General features: G+C 48.8%; 2 protein-coding genes across 2 annotated transcripts; both read right to left on the bottom strand.

Moving 5' to 3' along the window:
• Positions 1–43: 43 nt before the first annotated feature.
• LOC111258343 (probable kinase CHARK) lies at positions 44–14,679 on the bottom strand. The gene is made up of 2 exons (XM_022829544.1): positions 14,651–14,679; positions 44–1,280 (listed from the first exon to the last, which is right to left on the bottom strand). The coding sequence occupies exons 1-2, from the start codon at positions 14,677–14,679 to the stop codon at positions 44–46; spliced, it is 1,266 nt and encodes a 421-aa protein (XP_022685279.1).
• A 1,793-nt stretch (positions 14,680–16,472) lies between these two features.
• LOC101774437 (alpha-amylase type B isozyme) lies at positions 16,473–19,129 on the bottom strand. Its single transcript, XM_022829543.1, has 5 exons — positions 19,078–19,129; positions 18,864–18,942; positions 18,410–18,506; positions 16,853–17,797; positions 16,473–16,771 (listed from the first exon to the last, which is right to left on the bottom strand). Exons 1-5 carry the CDS (start codon positions 19,127–19,129, stop codon positions 16,487–16,489), a joined length of 1,458 nt encoding a protein of 485 aa, XP_022685278.1. The 3' UTR covers positions 16,473–16,486.
• Between the last annotated feature and the right edge of the window lie 223 nt (positions 19,130–19,352).

Here is a 19,352-nt window from a genome sequence, read left to right as displayed (position 1 = left end):
TTGAAAGTAGCAATAATAGAGCAGTAAATGGAGTTCACTGCAATCAGCATGGCTCCGCAACGCTGGCGACGGACGACAAGCAGTGCACGTACCCACTGAATCCGGCAGTCGCCGCGGCGCCACGATGCACGTTGGTGGGGAGGGCCGGCAGCCTCGCATCCCGGGACTGCAGCACGTTCATCGCGTGCACGATGGACGGGCGCTCCGTCGGCACCGGGTGCGAGCACCAGAGCCCGACGACGAGCACGCGCTCCATCTCCCACGCGTCGAACTCGCCGTCCAGCCTTCCGTCGGCGGCCTCCAGGACGGCGCCGCCGTCGTAGAGCTCCCACACCCACTCCGCCAGCGACAGCGTCTCCCCGCCGGGCTCCTCGTCCGTGGCCGGCCTGCCGCAGGCCACCTCCAGCAGCGCGACGCCGAAGCTGTACACGTCGGAGGCCGTGCTCGGCCTGCGCGTGTTCACCAGGTCCGGGTCCATGTAGCCCATGGTGCCCATCACCACCCTGGTGGTCCGCGGCCCCGCGCCGTGGTCGACGAGCCGCGCCAGCCCGAAGTCGCCGAGCCTGGCTCCGAGCGAGGCGTCGAGCAGGATGTTGCTGGGCTTGATGTCGCCGTGCACCACGCACTGCTCCCACTCCCCGTGCAGGTACACCAGCGCCGCGCCGAGCCCCAGCACGACCCGGTGCCGCTCCGGCCACGTCAGGACGCGGCGCCCGCCGTAGAGGTGCTTGTCGAGGCTGCCCTCCGGGACGAGCTCGTAGACGAGCAGGAGGCCCTTGCGGCTGTCGCACCAGCCGACGAGCTGGACCAGGTTGCGGTGCCGCAGCTGGCTGATGATCCGGACCTCCGCCTCGAACTGCCTGCGGCCCTGCGCGGAGGACTCCGGCGCCAGCACCTTGACGGCGACGTCGCGGTCCTGGCCCGCGAGGCGCCCGCGGTAGACGGAGCCGAAGCCGCCGCGCCCGAGCTTGTTCTCCTCGGCGAAGTTCCTCGTCGCCGCCGCCACCGCGCGGTAGGAGTACCGCCTCGGTCCCACCCCTTTCTCGAAGTCCGCTGCTTCCCCGGAGCACTGCTCGTCGGAGCCGTCGGAGTCGTCGTCGATTGCGCCGGCGTTCCGCTGGTGCGGTCGCTTCCTGCTCTGCTGCCGCCGCAACAGGAGCACCACTGCCGCACTGCATGCGAGCAAGACCGCGAGCGGTGCAACCGTGGCGACGACTGGGACCACCCACCTCCGCAGCCTTCCTGTGGAAGCTGCTGCTGTGTTCGGTGGCACATTGGAGCTGATCGAAGCAATTCACAGCAGTAAGTAAGTACAGACCAATCTTACTATTTCTAATTGGAGGCTTCTTTTGAAGCCTCCAGGTAAAGCCACCTAAGATTTCTAGGTGGACACTCTAGAAAAAGAGATAAATTCTAGAAATTCTCACAAATTATCAACGAGACACAACCCCAATTGATAGATTCAAATCATCATAGCCGTTGGATCTATTATGTTTTCTAAAAAATTACCCATCTATACCATTACGAAAATAGCCTAAAGTAACCCCCTAAATCTATATATAAATTACTCACCTCTACCATTATAAAAAATAAACTAAAGTACCCCCTAATCTTCATCAAAATTACCCACTTATGTCATTATAAACAATATTTAAAATAACCCCCTAATTTGCAACTGAATTGCTAACCACAATTACTTAAAAAACTAAAAAACTAAAGTAACCCCTAATCTTCATCAAAATTACCCACTTATGCCATTATAAACAATATTTAAGATAGTCCCCTAATTTGCAACTAAATTGCCAACCGCTATTACTTAAAAAACTTAAAGTAACCCGTGAAATTTGCATCTATTACCCACACATGATATTATTAAAAAACATGATAACCCTACATTTGAATCAAATAACCTTAATTAAAAATATGTAGCAATATATGATTCTAAATCGACTATATCTTGCCTTATTGGTATAAGATATAATAATTAAGATCTATACGCATAATGTGTGTCAACATTTATAAAGATATAGAGGAAGTGATGAGAATATAGATTTCTATGTTAAAATTGTATCTCAAACTTATGATTCATTAAACAAATTCAAGCGCATACCTGCGATGCAAAGTGAAAGGTTAGAAATTATAGATGTGGATGAAAATATTAGAGTAATTACTAACTAAAATGTATCGTAATTGGTGAAGATAATAAGTATATATGTTCGAATATTTAACAAACGAGAGGTAGCTTATTGTAATAGTTTTGTAGCAATGTAGTCTCATTTTGCTCCATTGGAGACTCCAATTTAGTTTCCATGAGACAAGCTAGAAAAAAGAGACAAATTTTAATAAAAATCAAAAACATTAAACACCAATCCTGTAAACTCTAATAATCATAACCATTGATCTATTATATTTTCTAAAAAGTTACCCGCCACTATCATTGTGAAAATATTCAAAAATGAGATATAAACCTATATCCAAATTACCGAGCTCAGCTATTATAAAAACTAATCTAAAGTAACCCCATAATTTTCATCCAATTTACTAATACATATTATTATAAAAGCATAACTTAAAATAGCATTCTAAAATTTTATCTATGTTACCCATGTATGTTGTTATTAAAAATAACCTAAAGCGAGCACCTAAATCTTAATCTAATTATCTTCATGTGCATCAGAAAGAAATGTCAAAAAGTAAACTAATATATGATTCTAAATTACCTATTTATGTCATTGTTAATATAAAAATGCTATTGTTGACGCCAGATTTCGTCATCAATAGAATCGGCGTCAAAGAAGAAAGAAATCGAAGAAATACAGATGGGAATCGGTCAAAAGGAGCTACAGTGCGGAATCGGCCAAGTGGTTTTTACTTCACTTCAGAGTGAATACGTCCGATTCCCAATCGGCAATCCTTTGCTGATGAGAAATCGGCCGATCAGGAAAGTGTACTAAGGTGGGCCTGTATGGGCTTGGGAAGGTGGAAAGATGAGGTGGAGTTCAGCCCACGAAGCATGGGGTAATTAGTTTAGCACGGATTGTGCTTGTAGATATTTGTTTTCTGTTTGAATTAGAGATAGAGTCCTAGTCGGTTAAGAAGATTATTTGTACAGGGCTATAAATAGCTACCTTTGTAAATCTGTAAACACAACAATCAATCAATACAACAAGTTACTTTATTCTTCGTACTACTTTCAAGCAGGCGATTTCGCCATCGTTTTTCCTTCTCACGAGTTCGTGCGGGTTGGCAGGGCTGCATCACCTTGATCTCCGGCCGATTCTGTAAGTTCCGCTTATCGAGTAATATCTAAGCTTTAACTTCCGGCGTATCGCTGTTGTTTCGTTTAGATTTATTCACCAGTTATCGATATCAACTAGATTCATAGGTTTTTACCTGTTTTTCTAGCTTTTATCACCAGTTATCCCGCTAGGAATCGGTAGTATCGGCTTTCATTGCCTTCTGTTGCCAGATCTATCTGTTGCCGATTAGATCTTTTTCTAGTGCTGTTACTACGTACCTTGTACCGATTACTTTAATATTTTTCTATCTACAAGGCTACAGGGATCGTGCTGTCTAGTAGCCGATTTCTCCACTACAGTAAATCGGCCGATCTGCCGATAAGCTTTCCCGATCGGAAACTTAGCCGATCGTAGTTACTGAATTTGACACGTGTTTTTCCTTGCCAATCAACAGGTCAGATTGGCTAGCACGCCGCGCGAACCGCACCAGGGCATTCACCCGAACAGGAGCTAAGCAGATTCTCCCGGGTCGTGTGTCGGCCGCTGGACCGATTTCTAGCGCCAACACACTTTTGGCACGCCCGGTGGGACCGTTACAACCGCTGTCATGTCGAAAACTGCTGAAGTTTCCGAAGATAACGTCATCGAAGTGACGGAAGCAGATCTAAAGGACGACCAGAGAGAAGATCTGAATCAGTATTTAGAGCAAGTCCGGAAAACTTGCTTGAAATCCTTCAGTCGTTCCAGGAGCGGGGAAACTGTTAAAAAGTCTCCTTTCTCTACTCCCCGCCAGATTACGATTTCAGAAGATTCGGACAAAATGTCCGATATGATTCAACAATCTCTTCATCACGCCTTCATCAACCAGTCCCAGGTACTTTCAAATATGGTACACAACGCTGTTGTCAACTCCTTCGCTGGAGGTATACCACAGGGGTATAGGGGGCCTACGTATTTTCAGCCGATTCCACCAAATCAGGCTTATCAGGCTTCACAACCGATCCAATCCTCCGTCGGAGGATCTGGTGCTTCTACGTCCTCAACTCCTTTGGGATACGGCTCCATCCAGCCGTCAACTGCACCACTCCCTCCAGTCATCCCCTTACCCTGGGGGGCACCCTTAAACACGGCCGGTTTGAATCAATCGGTCAGCCAAGGAAATCCTCCATGCCAGATACCTCCCCAAACGGCCACTCGGCCAATCATACCACCATACCAGCCTATCGCTCCGGAGGTCAACAGGACGTCAGAGCTCATGCTATATGATGAAACGAGTGGTGCCTACAAGCAGCCGTCCTTTACTACACCACCGGCTTATACTCAGATACCACCGTCCCACCAATCCCCTTTCATTCAACCTCCGATCTATCAACATGTGCCGATTCCGCCGCCAGTTATTCCCCAGCAACAACCAGATTGGGCGGCGCAAATCGCGGAAGTGATGCAAGAACAATTCGGCTTGAAGCCGAAGGTGCAAACTTATACCTACAGGACACCATACCCATCCACATACGACTTGTTGCCGTTTCCCCATCGGTACAAAGTTCCGGATTTCACCAAATTTTCCGGAATGGATGATACTTCTACCGTGGAACATGTGAATAGATTCATCATCCAATGCGGAGAAGCAGCTACGCAAGACGCTCTGCGGGTACGGTTGTTCTCGTCATCGTTGTCTGGATCGGCTTTCCAATGGTTCACCACTTTACCACCAAACTCGATTATCACATGGGCCGATCTAGAGAAGCAATTTCACAAGTACTTCTATGCTGGAGTCCACGAAATGAAGCTGTCTGATCTGACTAGCATCCGGCAACGAAGTGATGAGCCGATACCCTCATACATACAGAGGTTTCGGGAAATCAGGAACAAGTGCTACTCCTTGGCTCTAACTGATGCACAGTTGGCCGATATAGCCTTCCAAGGCCTACTGCCACACATCAAGGAGAAATATGCTTCACAAGAGTTCGAGAGCCTAAGCCAGATTGTCCACCGATTGTCCGGACAGGAAGTGCGTCCATTTGACCCAAGGAGGAATTTCCAAAAGAAAGTAGCATTCCTGGAAGAAGTAGAGGATGAAGAAGACGCCGAAATCGGACTTGCAGAGTGGATTAAGGGAAAGAAGCCAATATCATGCCCATTCGGCAAAAAGGAGCCGGAAGCATTCGGTTTCGATACCACTAAAGCTGACAAAATATTTGACCTTCTACTCCAGGAAGGACAAATTAAACTCTCACCTTACCACACGATTCCCTCTGCCGAACAGTTGAAGAAAATGAAGTATTGCAAATGGCACAACGCCACGTCGCATGATACCAATGAGTGCAAAATCTTCAGACAACAAATACAGTCGGCCATTGAACAGGGCAGACTCAAGTTTGAAGTGCCGGCAAAACCGGCCAAACCAATGAAAATTGATCAGCATCCATTTCCTACCAACATGGTGGATACGGGTAAGAATCCCCTCCAAACAAAAGTGCTGACATCCGAATCGGCAAAAAAGAGTGGCGCTGTCGATCCCAGGAATCAAGTCACGACTGAAGATATCAAGGGAAAGCGACGGATGGAGGTCGACGACGGTGAGCCGGAAGGACCACGCATCACTTCCCAGTTCCTGCTCCAAAAATACCAGCGCCAACATGAACGATCGAGGTCCCGAGAGGAAGCAATACGTCGGCACGAGGAGCATTGGAGATGCCCATTCTTCATCCACTGTTGGGAAAACAACCTCAGACTTCCATCAGCCGATACTTGCCCAGAGTGCAACGGCCCCTATCGAAACAATCGGCCATTCACAAGGTCTCGCTCTAGAGACGGAAGGCCAGAACCGATCAGCAGGAATCGGCAAAGTTCAGATGGTCAACGCCCTTCCATGCGTGATCGGCTGGGGGGCAGAAGCGACCGATATGATCGGTCAGAAAGAAGAAGCCATAATAGGCAGGGGGGCAGGACCGATCACCGCGATCAATCAAGTAGCAAGGCCAGCGTTTACAGCCGGCTCGAAGACATGGCCGATGCGCGGGTAACAGACGAGAACCCGTTAGGACGCGAACCAGAATGGGAACGCGCCGGGAAAGAAGGGAGGCCAATAAACCCCAGATGGTGCCCCGACGGTTTAACCAAATCACAAAAACGGAGAATCCAACGCCTCCGCCAATGGGAACAGCAAGAAGAAGAAGGCACGATGGACAAAAAGCAAGAAAGGCCTCGGGTGTGGCGCCCCAAAAGAAACGACAAAGGCAACGACGAGTCGGCGGGCGACGAATCGGCAGCTGAAATCGGTATGGTTTTCATATTGCCGATGGAGTTCATGACCCCCGCCGATCAACAGGAGGTGTCGGCGATAGAGGAACAAACAGCAAGGTTGGCTTTAGAACCGATGATGGCCACGTTCGAAAAGCCCGAAGATGACGAACGACAACATATGAAGGCATTGTTCCTTAAAGGGCATGTTGACGGTCGCCCCCTCACTAAATTGATGGTCGACGGGGGAGCTGCCGTCAACATCATGCCATATGCCGTACTCCGAAAGCTGGGAAAAAGCGACGACGACCTGACCAGGACGGACATGATGCTCAAGGACTTCGAAGGCAAGGTGTCAAACGCTCGCGGTGCCCTCTGCGTCGACCTCACCATCGGCAGTAAGACCCTTCCTACCACATTTTTCGTCATTAATGGCAAAGGGTCCTATAATATGCTTCTTGGTCGAGACTGGATACACGCAAACTGCTGCATCCCATCAACTATGCATCAATGCCTTGTACAATGGATCGGCGATAACATCGAAGTGGTCAAAGCCGACTCCGCGTACAGCATCGTAGCAGCCGACGCACAACAATGGAGCTGCGAAACCGTCAGGTGCATATCAGGTAGGGTGTGGGAAACCGATTTCCTGAAGGTCACCGATTTTGGCCTACAGCCGATCCGAGCAGTCGGCTCTGAAGAAGCACAATAAATGGATCAGTTCGCCAGAGAAGACGGGAAGCTGGGACACGGATTCACGTCGGCCGATTCTTTAGAGATGGTAGATTTAGGTGACGGGACCAAACCAAGGCCGACTTTCATTAGTGCAAATTTAGATCCAGAGTACAAGTGTAAATTGACAAATTTATTAAGAGAGTTCAAGGATTGTTTTGCGTGGGAGTATCACGAGATGCCCGGATTAGATCGATCTATTGTTGAACATCGGCTACCCATAAAACCAGGGTATCGGCCGTACCAACAACCCGCACGACGATGCAATCCTAAAATTTTACCGGACATAAAAGCCGAAATAACTCGGTTAATTGAAGCAAAATTTATTCGGCAATGTCGTTACGCCGAATGGATTTCTAATATCGTACCGGTGTATAAGAAAAACGGGAAGTTGCGCGTTTGCGTCGATTTCAGAAATCTTAATCAGGCCACACCGATGGATGGCTACCCCATGCCTACGGCCGATGTACTGATCGACGCTGCCGCAGGGCACAAAATTATTAGCTTCATGGATGGGAACGCCGGATACAATCAAATACTTATGGCCGAAGAGGATATACCCAAAACGGCTTTCAGATGTCCAGGCCATCTTGGTCTGTTCGAGTGGGTGGTGATGACTTTCGGTTTAAAAAATGCTGGTGCTACATATCAGAGGGCTATGAACTATATTTTTCACAAACTCATCGGCCTCCTGGTGGAGATCTACATCGACGACGTTGTGGTCAAGTCCAAAAGCCACGAGGAACACCTAGCCGATTTGCGAAGGGTCCTAGAGTGTACCAAAAAACATGGTCTTAAGATGAATCCCAACAAATGCGCTTTCGGCGTTTCCGCCGGACAGTTCTTAGGATTCATGGTGCACGAACGAGGCATTGAAGTCAATCAGAAGACCATAGCGGCTATCAACAAAGTCGTCGCCCCACAAAACAAAACTGAGCTACAGTCTCTAATCGGCAAGGTAAACTTCATCAGAAGATTCATATCTAATCTATCTGGACGGATTCAGGCGTTCACACCACTTCTGAAGTTGAAGCCAGACCAGGAGTTTATATGGGGAGAAGAACAACGCAACGCGTTAGAAGACATCAAGCGGTACCTCGTATCACCCCCAGTCCTGGTTCCTCCTCAAACGGGTAAGCCGTTTAAACTATATTTATCAGCCGATGACAAAGCTATTGGGTCGGCTCTAGTCCAAGAGTTTGAAGGCAAAGAACGGGTAATTTATTACGTTAGCAGAAGACTCCTGGATGCCGAAACAAGATATCCTCCAGTAGAGCGTTTGTGTTTGTGTCTTTACTTCTCGTGCACCAAACTCAGACACTATCTACTGTCGGCAGAATGTATAGTCGTATGCAAAGATGATGTAGTGAAATACATGCTGTCACTGCCGATATTGAAAGGGAGAATCGGCAAATGGATTTTGGCTTTATCAGAATTCGACCTACGATACGAATCGGCAAAAGCCGTCAAGGGTCAAGTCATGGCTGATTTCGTTGCCCAACACTGTGGGCCAGAGATCACCTTCGTAGAACCAGCGCCTTGGCAGATGTTTTTCGATGGGTCATCATGCGGAGCCGGATCGGGAATCGGCATCGTCCTCATATCGCCTCGGGGGGCAAGATATGATTTTTCTCTGCCGATAGAAACCGCCGCAACAAACAATCAAGCAGAATACAGAGCTGTATTAAAAGGCTTACGATTATTAAGAGAGATCAAGGCCGATTCTGTCGAGGTCTTCGGAGATTCGATGCTAATTGTGGATCAGCTAACCGGAAAAGCTGAGTGCAAAGATGATATATTGCGACTCCATCACGAAGATTGCTTACAACTGTTGAAAGAATTCAGGTCGGCAGTAATCGAACACGTCCCAAGAGACCGCAACGAAGAAGCAAACAAACTCGCTCAACATGCATCTGGGTATCGGCCAATTCTGGGCGCCATGGCCTTAGAGCTTGCAGCTGATGATTGGCGTAAGGAAATTGCCGATTACCTAAAAGATCCTTCCAAAAAGGTGGAGCGACGAGTGCGTTTTCATGCTACCAAATACGTGCTGCTTGAAGATGATCTGTTCTACCGAACGATCGATGGTGTTCTTCTTAAATGCCTTGGAACAGAAGAAGCCAAGACTCTAATGGGAGAAATCCATGAAGGGGTGTGCGGGGCTCATCAATCAGCGCATAAGATGAAGTGGATGATCAGAAACAATGGGTACTATTGGCCTACGATCCTGGAAGATTGTTTCAAATATTATAAAGGTTGTCAGGAGTGTCAGAAGTTTGGAGATGTCCAGCGTGCACCCGCATCGGCCATGAATCCCATCATCAAACCGTGGCCGTTCAGAGGGTGGGGAATAGACCTTATCGGCCAAATTTATCCGCCATCAAGCAAGGGGCACAAATTTATCCTGGTCGCCACCGATTATTTCACCAAATGGGTGGAGGCAATCCCACTAAGGAATGTGACTTCGGCTATCATGGCCGATTTCGTAAGGGATCACATCGTCTACCGATTCGGTATCCCTCAAACTATAACGACCGATCAAGGAACAATGTTCACATCGGGGGAATTTGAGGAATTTACGACCGATATGGGCATCAAGTTGCTGAATTCGTCTCCGTATTACGCTCAAGCCAATGGTCAGGCAGAATCTTCCAACAAAGGAATAATCAAATTGATCAAAAGAAAGATTGAAGAATGCCCTAAGAAGTGGCACTTATGTTTGACCGAGGCCCTGTGGGCATACAGAATGGCCTGTCACGGGGCTACCAAGTTATCCCCCTACCAGTTGGTATACGGTCATGATGCGGTACTTCCATGGGAGTCAAGGGCAGGATCAAGGCGCATTTCACTGCAAGACCAATTGTCGGCCGATGACTACTCGGCTCTGATGAAGGAAGAACTTGATGACTTGGCCGGCCAACGATTGAGAGCTCTAATAAGCATCGAAGAGAATAAAAAGAGAGTGGCCAGGTGGTATGATAAAAAGGTCAAAGTCAAACAGTTCTCCCCTGGAGATTTGGTGTGGAAGTTGGTACTACCGATCGGGTCGAAAGATCCTAAATTCGGCAAATGGTCTCCTACCTGGGAAGGGCCGTACAGAATCGGCAGATGCGCTCCAGGGAATGCGTATATTTTGGAAACAACACAAGGGGAAGAATTCACTAGGGCTCTGAATGGGAGATATTTAAAAAGGTATTACCCGAGTATATGGGTCGGGGCCTAAAGGGATAAACACAGTCAAATATGACCGACACAACTCGGTTTGGAGATTCACATGAGATCGACCAGAATGGCCGATTACGTTCATAGATGGCCGATTACATTCATTCGGGCCGATTACATTCGGTACGGGCGACCGATTACATGGCCGACAAAACACTAAGTCGCCCTTAGAATAAAAAATACAACAACTAATTATTCTTGTTCTTACGCTCCCTCTCAGCCCTACCCAACTCTATCATGAGTCGGATGTAGTCTTCTTCTATGGCCTTCATGGAACTCTCTGCTTCGACTTGACGGGGGAGATCTGTGGGAAGGCGCGAGGCCTCCGCCGCCGCCAGAGCAACGGGCCGAGGAAGCATGCGGACCCTGTCGACGGAAGGCCACGGGTTCGGAGGAAGCAGACGGGCCCTAGCGGTAGGAACCCGCGAGTTACCATTCCTTTCCAGAAAGTCCAAGATCGAGCAGGCCGTCGAGGTGATGTCACCCTCGGGAACATTACGGCAATGACCCCTCATAGCTAGAGATCGATCGCGGTGTTCGTTCACCACGGCATCCAAGACCACTCGGGCTTCTGCGGTAATATGGTCTTCGAGCTCCTCTTGATAAGCTAAAATCAGAGCCTTGTCCTCCAAAGTCAAGGGGTCCTCAGAATGTATGCACTCAATGGCACGCACGAGTCCCGGACTAAGGCGCTGAGGCTGAAACAAAGAAGGAGTGAGACGGCACATTCTCTTCCTAAAGATCCAAGAGAGAAGGCGGAGCGTCACCTGGTTGACGGAAGAAGACGACGACGAGGCCATGACAATGTGGTTGCGCCGATGAGAGGAAGAGGAGAAATGAGATAGAAGCCAAATCGGTGTTATCGGAGAGGAAGCGCCGGGGTCGATATTTATGGGGGAATACAGTAAAATTTGATGAGGCCACGTCCCATCGGTAATAAGGAAGGCAGTAAATAGAAGGCACCACGAAAGGTCGGTCAAAGACGGCAGTAAATATTCGTACACAACGGTCAGTGTTTTACAGATTACCCAAAAGGGTATCGATAGCCGTGACGGCCCGACGCCGGATCTGATCGGCGGAGTCAAGAACCCGTTGGTCTTCTTCTGCCGATCCAGGGACTTCCGATGCGGTGCGGTGGAGTCTTAGAGCCTCCTGAGCAAAACGCTGCCTCTCCCGTGTCAAATCGGCAATAGCCGAAGGTAACTCCTGGAGTCTGCTCTCCTCGGCGCTGATGGCCTTGGTCACTTGTTCCATCTGTTTGGCAAGGTCCGCTCTCCGTCGTTTGAGGCGATCTATTTCACTAATGATCGCCGGACGTGAATCTTCCAAGACATGGATCCGCCGATTTGCTTCTTGAGCCTGGTGCTTGAAAGCATTTTCATCTTCACGAATCTTGGCCAGTTTCGCGCGATCGGCCATATGACGAAGGGCTCTAAAAACGGGAATCCTCATGGACTCAATAAAAGCCGCCGGTGCCAACGCCTCTTCCGCTTCCTCTGGTACGCGTCCGCTGACATCACTAAAAAGCTGCCGAATCGGCGAAGCATCTTCTACCAATCGGCTGATATCCCCTTGAAGGAGGGATCGGATATTGATAAGCTTAGCCCGGACGTCGTCAGGGACGGAACTTAAGGCGACTTGGCGAGAAGAAGTCTCCTCATCATCAGAAAGAGCGACCGCGAAAGAGAAGAGACTATTGTTGGGAGAGTCCTGTTCCTGAAAAGAATAAAGAAAAAAGGGTAAATCGGCAGGGGGGCAGAGTAAATCGGCTGGTGAGGCTGGTTCAAAAACTTACCATCTTAAAATGGATCTCCTCGTGCTGCGCTTGAAGAGCCGTTGTACCTTGTTCAGTGGCCTGAGTCATGGGTTCATCCGATGAAGAAGACTCTACAACAATCGGCACGGTGCTCGGACCGGCTCCCTGGGAAGGAATCGGTTGTCGAGAAACGCTTGGTGTGCCGATGGTCTGCGTCGAAGGATCGGTTTAAATGTGTCATGCAAATACCCGAAGGAAGTCCATAAGACAAGTACTGTACCTCAACGGATGAAGGCAGGGGCGTGTTGGCCTCCGGTCGAGTTGTTGCTGACTGTGGTATTTCCATAGAAGAGCCCTAAGAAGCACAAAAAGTTAACAAGAGTAATTACCGAATTGACAAATCGGAAGAGGTAAAGCTTGAACTCACTTGTAAAGCTTCCAGCAATAGTGAGGCGGCTGCCGCTCCGGCTTGTGTAATGGCTTGAGTGTCATCACTTTGTATGGCCGGGGGCGGTGCAGTCGAGACTTCTGCCGATACAGGTACAGGAGGGTCCACCGATTCCGTACGAGCTCGAACTCGGCGACTGGTTTTCTTGACGACCTTCTTCTGAACTCTCTTCGATCGGCCAGTAATTACATCGACCGATGGAGCGTCATAGCCGATGAGAGGGTAAGTGGTGTACGGATAAGTTTCTATTAGCTGGCCACTGCGGCTGTGCGTGGGAGGGATTTGATTCCCAGCCTAAAGGAGAAATGAAATCATTAAGTGATCAATTATGGTGAAAAGAGTACGATCAGTAATCAGAAATACCTCGGCGTTGGGGTCAATGTTGGATGGATCCAGAAGGTTGCAGTACGCCGATGATGAATTGCAGAATAAGAATTGCTTCCATTCGGCCCACCAAAGCTTGAAAGGCTGGGTTGCAAATGGATATAATAGCCAATCATTCAAGTTGATCGTACTGGAGTCCGGAATTCGGTCTCGCAGCCGACAATAATCCAGGCCAGATTTGAGCGCCTCTCTGAACTTGATTTGGCCGGCAAAATACACCCGTATCGGCAGTTGACCCATGCCGAGTTGCCGAGCAGCAGTAGACGGGTTGTAGAACTCATATGTGGGGGCATTTTTCCCCGAGAAGAAGTTGGCCGGTAAAAGTCCTGGTTTGATCAATTCTTCATAAAGACCCTCATCAAACCGGCCAGAAGTCGAGTCGAAGCAGGTGGGGAGCTCAAAGACTGGGATATCTCGCTGGTATGGGAACCAGATGGTAGCATCCTCATTGAATCCATTATAGAAGCACCGAAAGTATTCGGCTACTTTTGTGGCAGAATATGCACAACCTGGAAAAGCTGACGCTGCTTCGCCATAAGACATACATCGGCGACGCTCTGTAGGGTCTTCTGCCGATTCAATATTGGGAAATGACATGCGGTCCACTGGCTGCCGAGTGATTCTGCTCATATAGAGGTTCAACCATAAATTGACGAACCACCAAGGCCCACCTGGGTTGCCGATTGGTTCTCCTTTGGAGAGTTTTGTGCCGATTTGGTGGAGCCTATGGTACACGGCACCCAGAAGATGTTTCCCGAGAGGAACGCGGCTTCCTCTGGACAGTGCCTCGGCTAAAGGCTGGGTGTTGGTTGTTGGGCCGGCGGCTCTTCCACAGAAGAAGTGTTTTTCGAGCCACATCAACAGGAAAGCGGTGTGCTCCCTGTTATCAACAGTACCGGTCTTCTGGTTCTCACTAAGAAAGCCCTTCCAGCCGCCGATTCCTCTTGTGTCCAGCCGATGTGACGGAACGTTCAGAAGTTGATAAGGCGTGTCAGGGGAGGATACATCTAAGCCAGTCAAGAGGACCACATCGGCTAGGGTGGGGGTCATAGGACCATGACCAAATAAAAATGCATTAAGAGCATCAGACCAGAAATAGGAAGCTGCCATCACTAGCGGCTCATTTTTCTCCATTTGCGACAGAGAAAGGTTGATGCATTGGCCGATTTTGAGCTCATCCCATGAAACGCTCCTTGATGCGGCTATCCGTTGGTACCATTCTCTCCAACCAGGGGTTTCATTCGGCCAGGATCTAAAAGTACTTGCCCATTGATTCAAGTTCATATCGGACCGTTTGAAAGGTATCCGGTCAGTTTCCGAATCTATAAGAACTGCCGGATCTGGGTTTCCCATGGGACCAAGGCAAACGAGGCCGGGACTATCCGTGAGGTGAATGGTAATTCTATCTCTAACCGCCTAAAAAAGGAAAAGAGGGCATAGGAGTATAAGGAGTAGATCTAAAAATATTGCCGATAAGGGGAGGACGGTATTTACCTCTGGGATAAAGTTCTGGGTAATCGGCGTAGCCGCCGACGTTGGCGCAGATGATGGGGCTGTGAAAGGGATCGCCATCGGGATTTCTGATGAAGCCCTTGCGTTTGTTGAAGAAGTGACGACCGTCGCTACCTCCGCCGGAGGAATTGTTCCTGCGGCATCGCGTGCTGGGGAGTTGCTGGAAGGAGTCGCCATTGAAGGAAAAGGGGGAGAAGTGATTAGAGCTGAAACTGGAAGACTTCGATGGCAAGATTGAAGAAAGAAGGAGGTATGCGCGCTGGAAAAGAGATGTGAGCTTGAAGATGAGTTGCGGTGAAATGATATTTATAGGGTGCCTGAAAGAAGGGTAAAAATGGAATTTTCACCGCGCCGGCGCGTCGAGTTTTTCGGGGTAGTGGCCGTCGTGGGCGCCCGTTTCAAAAAATTGCAATGATCAGCCGGGAGACCGCGAAACGGAAGGATATTTTCACTGCGGCCGTTTCGGAGGAGAGGTTGTAAAGAATTTCGAAGTAAAGGATTATGTTTTACTCCGAAACTGGGGGGCATGTGTTGACGCCAGATTTCGTCATCAATAGAATCGGCGTCAAAGAAGAAAGAAATCGAAGAAATACAGATGGGAATCGGTCAAAAGGAGCTACAGTGCGGAATCGGCCAAGTGGTTTTTACTTCACTTCAGAGTGAATACGTCCGATTCCCAATCGGCAATCCTTTGCTGATGAGAAATCGGCCGATCAGGAAAGTGTACTAAGGTGGGCCTGTATGGGCTTGGGAAGGTGGAAAGATGAGGTGGAGTTCAGCCCACGAAGCATGGGGTAATTAGTTTAGCACGGATTGTGCTTGTAGATATTTGTTTTCTGTTTGAATTAGAGATAGAGTCCTAGTCGGTTAAGAAGATTATTTGTACAGGGCTATAAATAGCTACCTTTGTAAATCTGTAAACACAACAATCAATCAATACAACAAGTTACTTTATTCTTCGTACTACTTTCAAGCAGGCGATTTCGCCATCGTTTTTCCTTCTCACGAGTTCGTGCGGGTTGGCAGGGCTGCATCACCTTGATCTCCGGCCGATTCTGTAAGTTCCGCTTATCGAGTAATATCTAAGCTTTAACTTCCGGCGTATCGCTGTTGTTTCGTTTAGATTTATTCACCAGTTATCGATATCAACTAGATTCATAGGTTTTTACCTGTTTTTCTAGCTTTTATCACCAGTTATCCCGCTAGGAATCGGTAGTATCGGCTTTCATTGCCTTCTGTTGCCAGATCTATCTGTTGCCGATTAGATCTTTTTCTAGTGCTGTTACTACGTACCTTGTACCGATTACTTTAATATTTTTCTATCTACAAGGCTACAGGGATCGTGCTGTCTAGTAGCCGATTTCTCCACTACAGTAAATCGGCCGATCTGCCGATAAGCTTTCCCGATCGGAAACTTAGCCGATCGTAGTTACTGAATTTGACACGTGTTTTTCCTTGCCAATCAACAGGTCAGATTGGCTGGCACGCCGCGCGAACCGCACCAGGGCATTCACCCGAACAGGAGCTAAGCAGATTCTCCCGGATCGTGTGTCGGCCGCTGGACCGATTTCTAGCGCCAACAGCTATGTTAAAGTACATACACATGATGTGTGTCAGCATTTAGACCATTTCTACATGTATGTGAGGAATTAGTGAAAAATATCGATTTATATGATAAATATAATGTATGGAGGATTGGAGGTGTGATACAAAATGGAAAAAGTATGAATATGGATGAAAAAGTGCATAGAGTAATTATTAATTAAAAATCAATCACAACTGGACAAAGATAGGTACATATCTATATAAGTATTATGTTGAAGTATTTAAAAAATAAGAGAGTACTAGGTAGTCAATTTTGATTATTAGCTAGGAGTTTAATTTCTAAATAATTTTTAAATACAATAGCTTCTAAAAATATTAATCCGTGCCGGAGCATGGGTTGATGGACTAGTGTAAGAAATGAAGAATTGGGAAATCAATGTACCTGTTCTCCCATATTGCGAAATCGTTCCCGCTGGTGGTCACCACGAACTCTGGGGGAACAATCTTGCTGACATCGTACCTAGCTCCAACCTTGGCTACCACCTTTCCGTCGATCTCCGCCACGTAGGCGTCGTGTTGAGCGAGCAGGATTCGCAGCGAGCTCGTCGGCCCGATCTTGTCCCGCGTCCGGATTTTTATCATCGTAGCTATCTCGTCTTTCATGGTCGGATCAAAGAAATGATCGTAGAACTACACCGGCAACAACACATTACATCCATCAGGATTATATTATAGTAAATAAATAAAAAGATAAATGATTCAAGGACGTACGATGCACGGGATGCCGGGATGCGAGAGGATGTAGGCGTAGCCCTGCAGGACCTTCTCCGGCGGGAAGGGCCAGCTGTGCTGCGTCTTGGACCCGGTGTCGTGGTTGTCGACGAACGTGACGCTCTGGGCTGGGCGCAGGCCAACCAGCCCGGGCGCTCTCCCCTGGGCGTCCTGCATCCTCCACAGCTCGCTGAAGTTGAGCGCGGCCTGCAGGACGCCCTTGGTGGTGTAGTCGAACGCCGCCGCGGGGCCGCCCACTGCGTCCACCCACGCCGCGAGAATCTGCCGGTGCGCGTCCTGGTTGGCGCGCGGCTTGCCGTCGGCCTCGTACGCCAGGTCCGTCCATATCTCCGCGGCGGCGAGGTCGGGCGAGGTGGCGTTGATGTACATGCCGGCGACGGCTGGGGAGTAGCCGTTAGCGAAGTCGAGGCGCCAGCCGTCGAAGCCGACGTCCGCCTTCAGCCAGTTGAGCCAGTCGGCGAGCTCGCTCCGGACGCGGGCGTTGAGGTGGTCGAGGTCCGGCGCCGGCTGGTAGTCCAGGCCGGTGTCGGCGTTGCCGGTGCCGTCGGAGTAGCTGTCGTTGCGGCAGAGCATGTGGGGGCCCCAGTCCAGGCGGCCGTCGGGCGTGCCGCCCTCGAAGATGCAGTAGACGCCGCGGCCGTCCTTGCGCTCCGCCGTGCGGTGGTTGAGGACGACGTCGGCGACGCACTTAATCCCCCTGCGGTGGAACGCCGCGACGAGGGCCCGAAGCTGCGTCTCGTTCCCGTACCTGGACACGTTCAGGTCGTAGAGCCGCCCCGGGAGGTAGCCTCGCGCGTCCACGGAGTGCGACGGCGGCGGCAGCCACACGTGGGTGATTCCGGCGCCGGCGATGGCGTCCACCTGGCTGCTCAGCAAGTCGTACCATCCTGATCCGCCCTGGCTGCATGACTCCCAATTGAACGCCTACAGAAAACGTAGTCCCCCGTCTAGATGTAGTCGAATTGTTGAAGAAGAATCGAAAAGTTATGCTGCAGACAGATAGTATTATTTACGTACGTACCTGTAACAAGATTTGGCTGAGTGCCGATTGGGACAAGGAGCCAAGGATCACAAGGAACAACAACAAACACACCTGGGATTTGCGCATAATTACAATAGGATTATTAGGCGAATGATTGGTATAGTTGCCGGTCAAACCTATTCATACTGTAACATACTATACATATAATGCTAAGAAGAGTACTTGTCAAAGCGTGTTCCAAATTTCCAATATGTATTAGTCTAGTCAAATCATGCATGTAAAAGGCCATAGGTGACCCAGTCGGCAGCAGAAAGCATGCATCTTCTGTGCGTGTTTTTTCTTCAATTAGTCAAGTCAAAATTAAGTCATATTGACACTCAATGCCTTTGGAGCACAAGCTGGCTACAGGAAAGGAAAATGATGAGGACGGAGAGCTCTAAAGGTATGCTACGAATTGGAGAGGTATTTGTGAGTGGTCACACACGTCGAAAGCGACGACCAGTCCTGCGACGTGCGCGCCACGCCGTCCAGGGACGACTTGGTGCTGCCCACACGCCGCTGTCGCGCCCGGCGCGCTGGAACGACGGCAGCCGGTTGCTGCCGGCGCAGGCGCCCGGGCAGGACGACGACGCCTCTGCTGAATCACCGCTGCTGTGCCAAGAATTAGGTACAAGAATTCACAGTCACAGTGGCAGAGCTACCTCTCACTGTTGCATTATCCACTATCCAGAGCAGGCCAATGAAACCCCTACTATTTGTAGCTATGGAGCACTTTAATAGTCTCATCATAGAATTCATGATATGGCAAATCGATTCTGCACACATATTTCTTTCTTTCACCAACTACATACTATAATTCAGGAGAAATCTGTTCCATTTGATTTTACCAAAGATGATCAATCTCACGCCCAGAACAATTGCGCAGAGCAGAGGAACACCGGCTTCAGCTATCGATCTCAGTTATATAAGCGTACAGGTCAAAAATACAGTCCCTGTTTCTTTCCTGACCAATCGAAGTCAGAGCTGTTTTCAGAACAAGTCATTGATTTTACCACAGAGCAGAGCAACACCTGCTTCAGGTACGAATCTGAGTCATATAGTCTTACAAGTACACCCAAAAACAAAAGATGCTCCACAAGCTCACAAGACACAAACTCAGCAACTGAACTCAGTCAAAATAGTCTCGCAGGGTCCAAACAAGACGGGACCAACAACTACGTACTCTGCCCACGTTCATAGCCACCAGGTCCAGTTCGCAAATAAGGTAGAGCCATCCCCTCAATATTAACAAAAAGAGCTGACAAGTTCAGATATTCATAAGAATTTTTGCAAATTGGAAACCTCTACTGAAATGCTGCACCAAACCATTGATATCTATCTATGCGTGTTTGGTCCTGACCTTTGCATCACTGCACATGCATGCTACAATTAATATACATTTTTATTTTCATAAAATTAATATCTTTATCTGGGGAAGCAGGAACCCACATATACTAT

This window comes from Setaria italica, chromosome VIII (genome assembly GCF_000263155.2).
Source record: "Setaria italica strain Yugu1 chromosome VIII, Setaria_italica_v2.0, whole genome shotgun sequence".
NCBI lineage: Eukaryota > Viridiplantae > Streptophyta > Magnoliopsida > Poales > Poaceae > Setaria > Setaria italica.
Note: the sequence above shows the minus strand (reverse complement) of the source record. Positions and strands in the feature narration are given on the sequence as shown.

Bases quoted from the DNA above. Each gene is read 5' to 3' on its own strand.
- LOC111258343 (XM_022829544.1), bottom strand. From the start codon at position 14,679: ATGCCGCAGGAACAATTCCTCCGGCGGAG. The intron at 1,281-14,650 runs GTAGCGACGGTC...TGCTTCGATCAG, and splicing joins GAACAATTCCTCCGGCGGAG to CTCCAATGTGCCACCGAACA.
- LOC101774437 (XM_022829543.1), bottom strand. From the start codon at position 19,129: ATGGCTCTACCTTATTTGCGAACTGGACCTGGTGGCTATGAACGTGGG. The intron at 18,507-18,863 runs GTCAGGAAAGAA...TTCTTGGCACAG, and splicing joins AACAGCTCTGACTTCGATTG to CAGCGGTGATTCAGCAGAGG. The intron at 17,798-18,409 runs GTGTGGGCAGCA...CGTTTTCTGTAG, and splicing joins GCGCCGGGCGCGACAGCGGC to GCGTTCAATTGGGAGTCATG.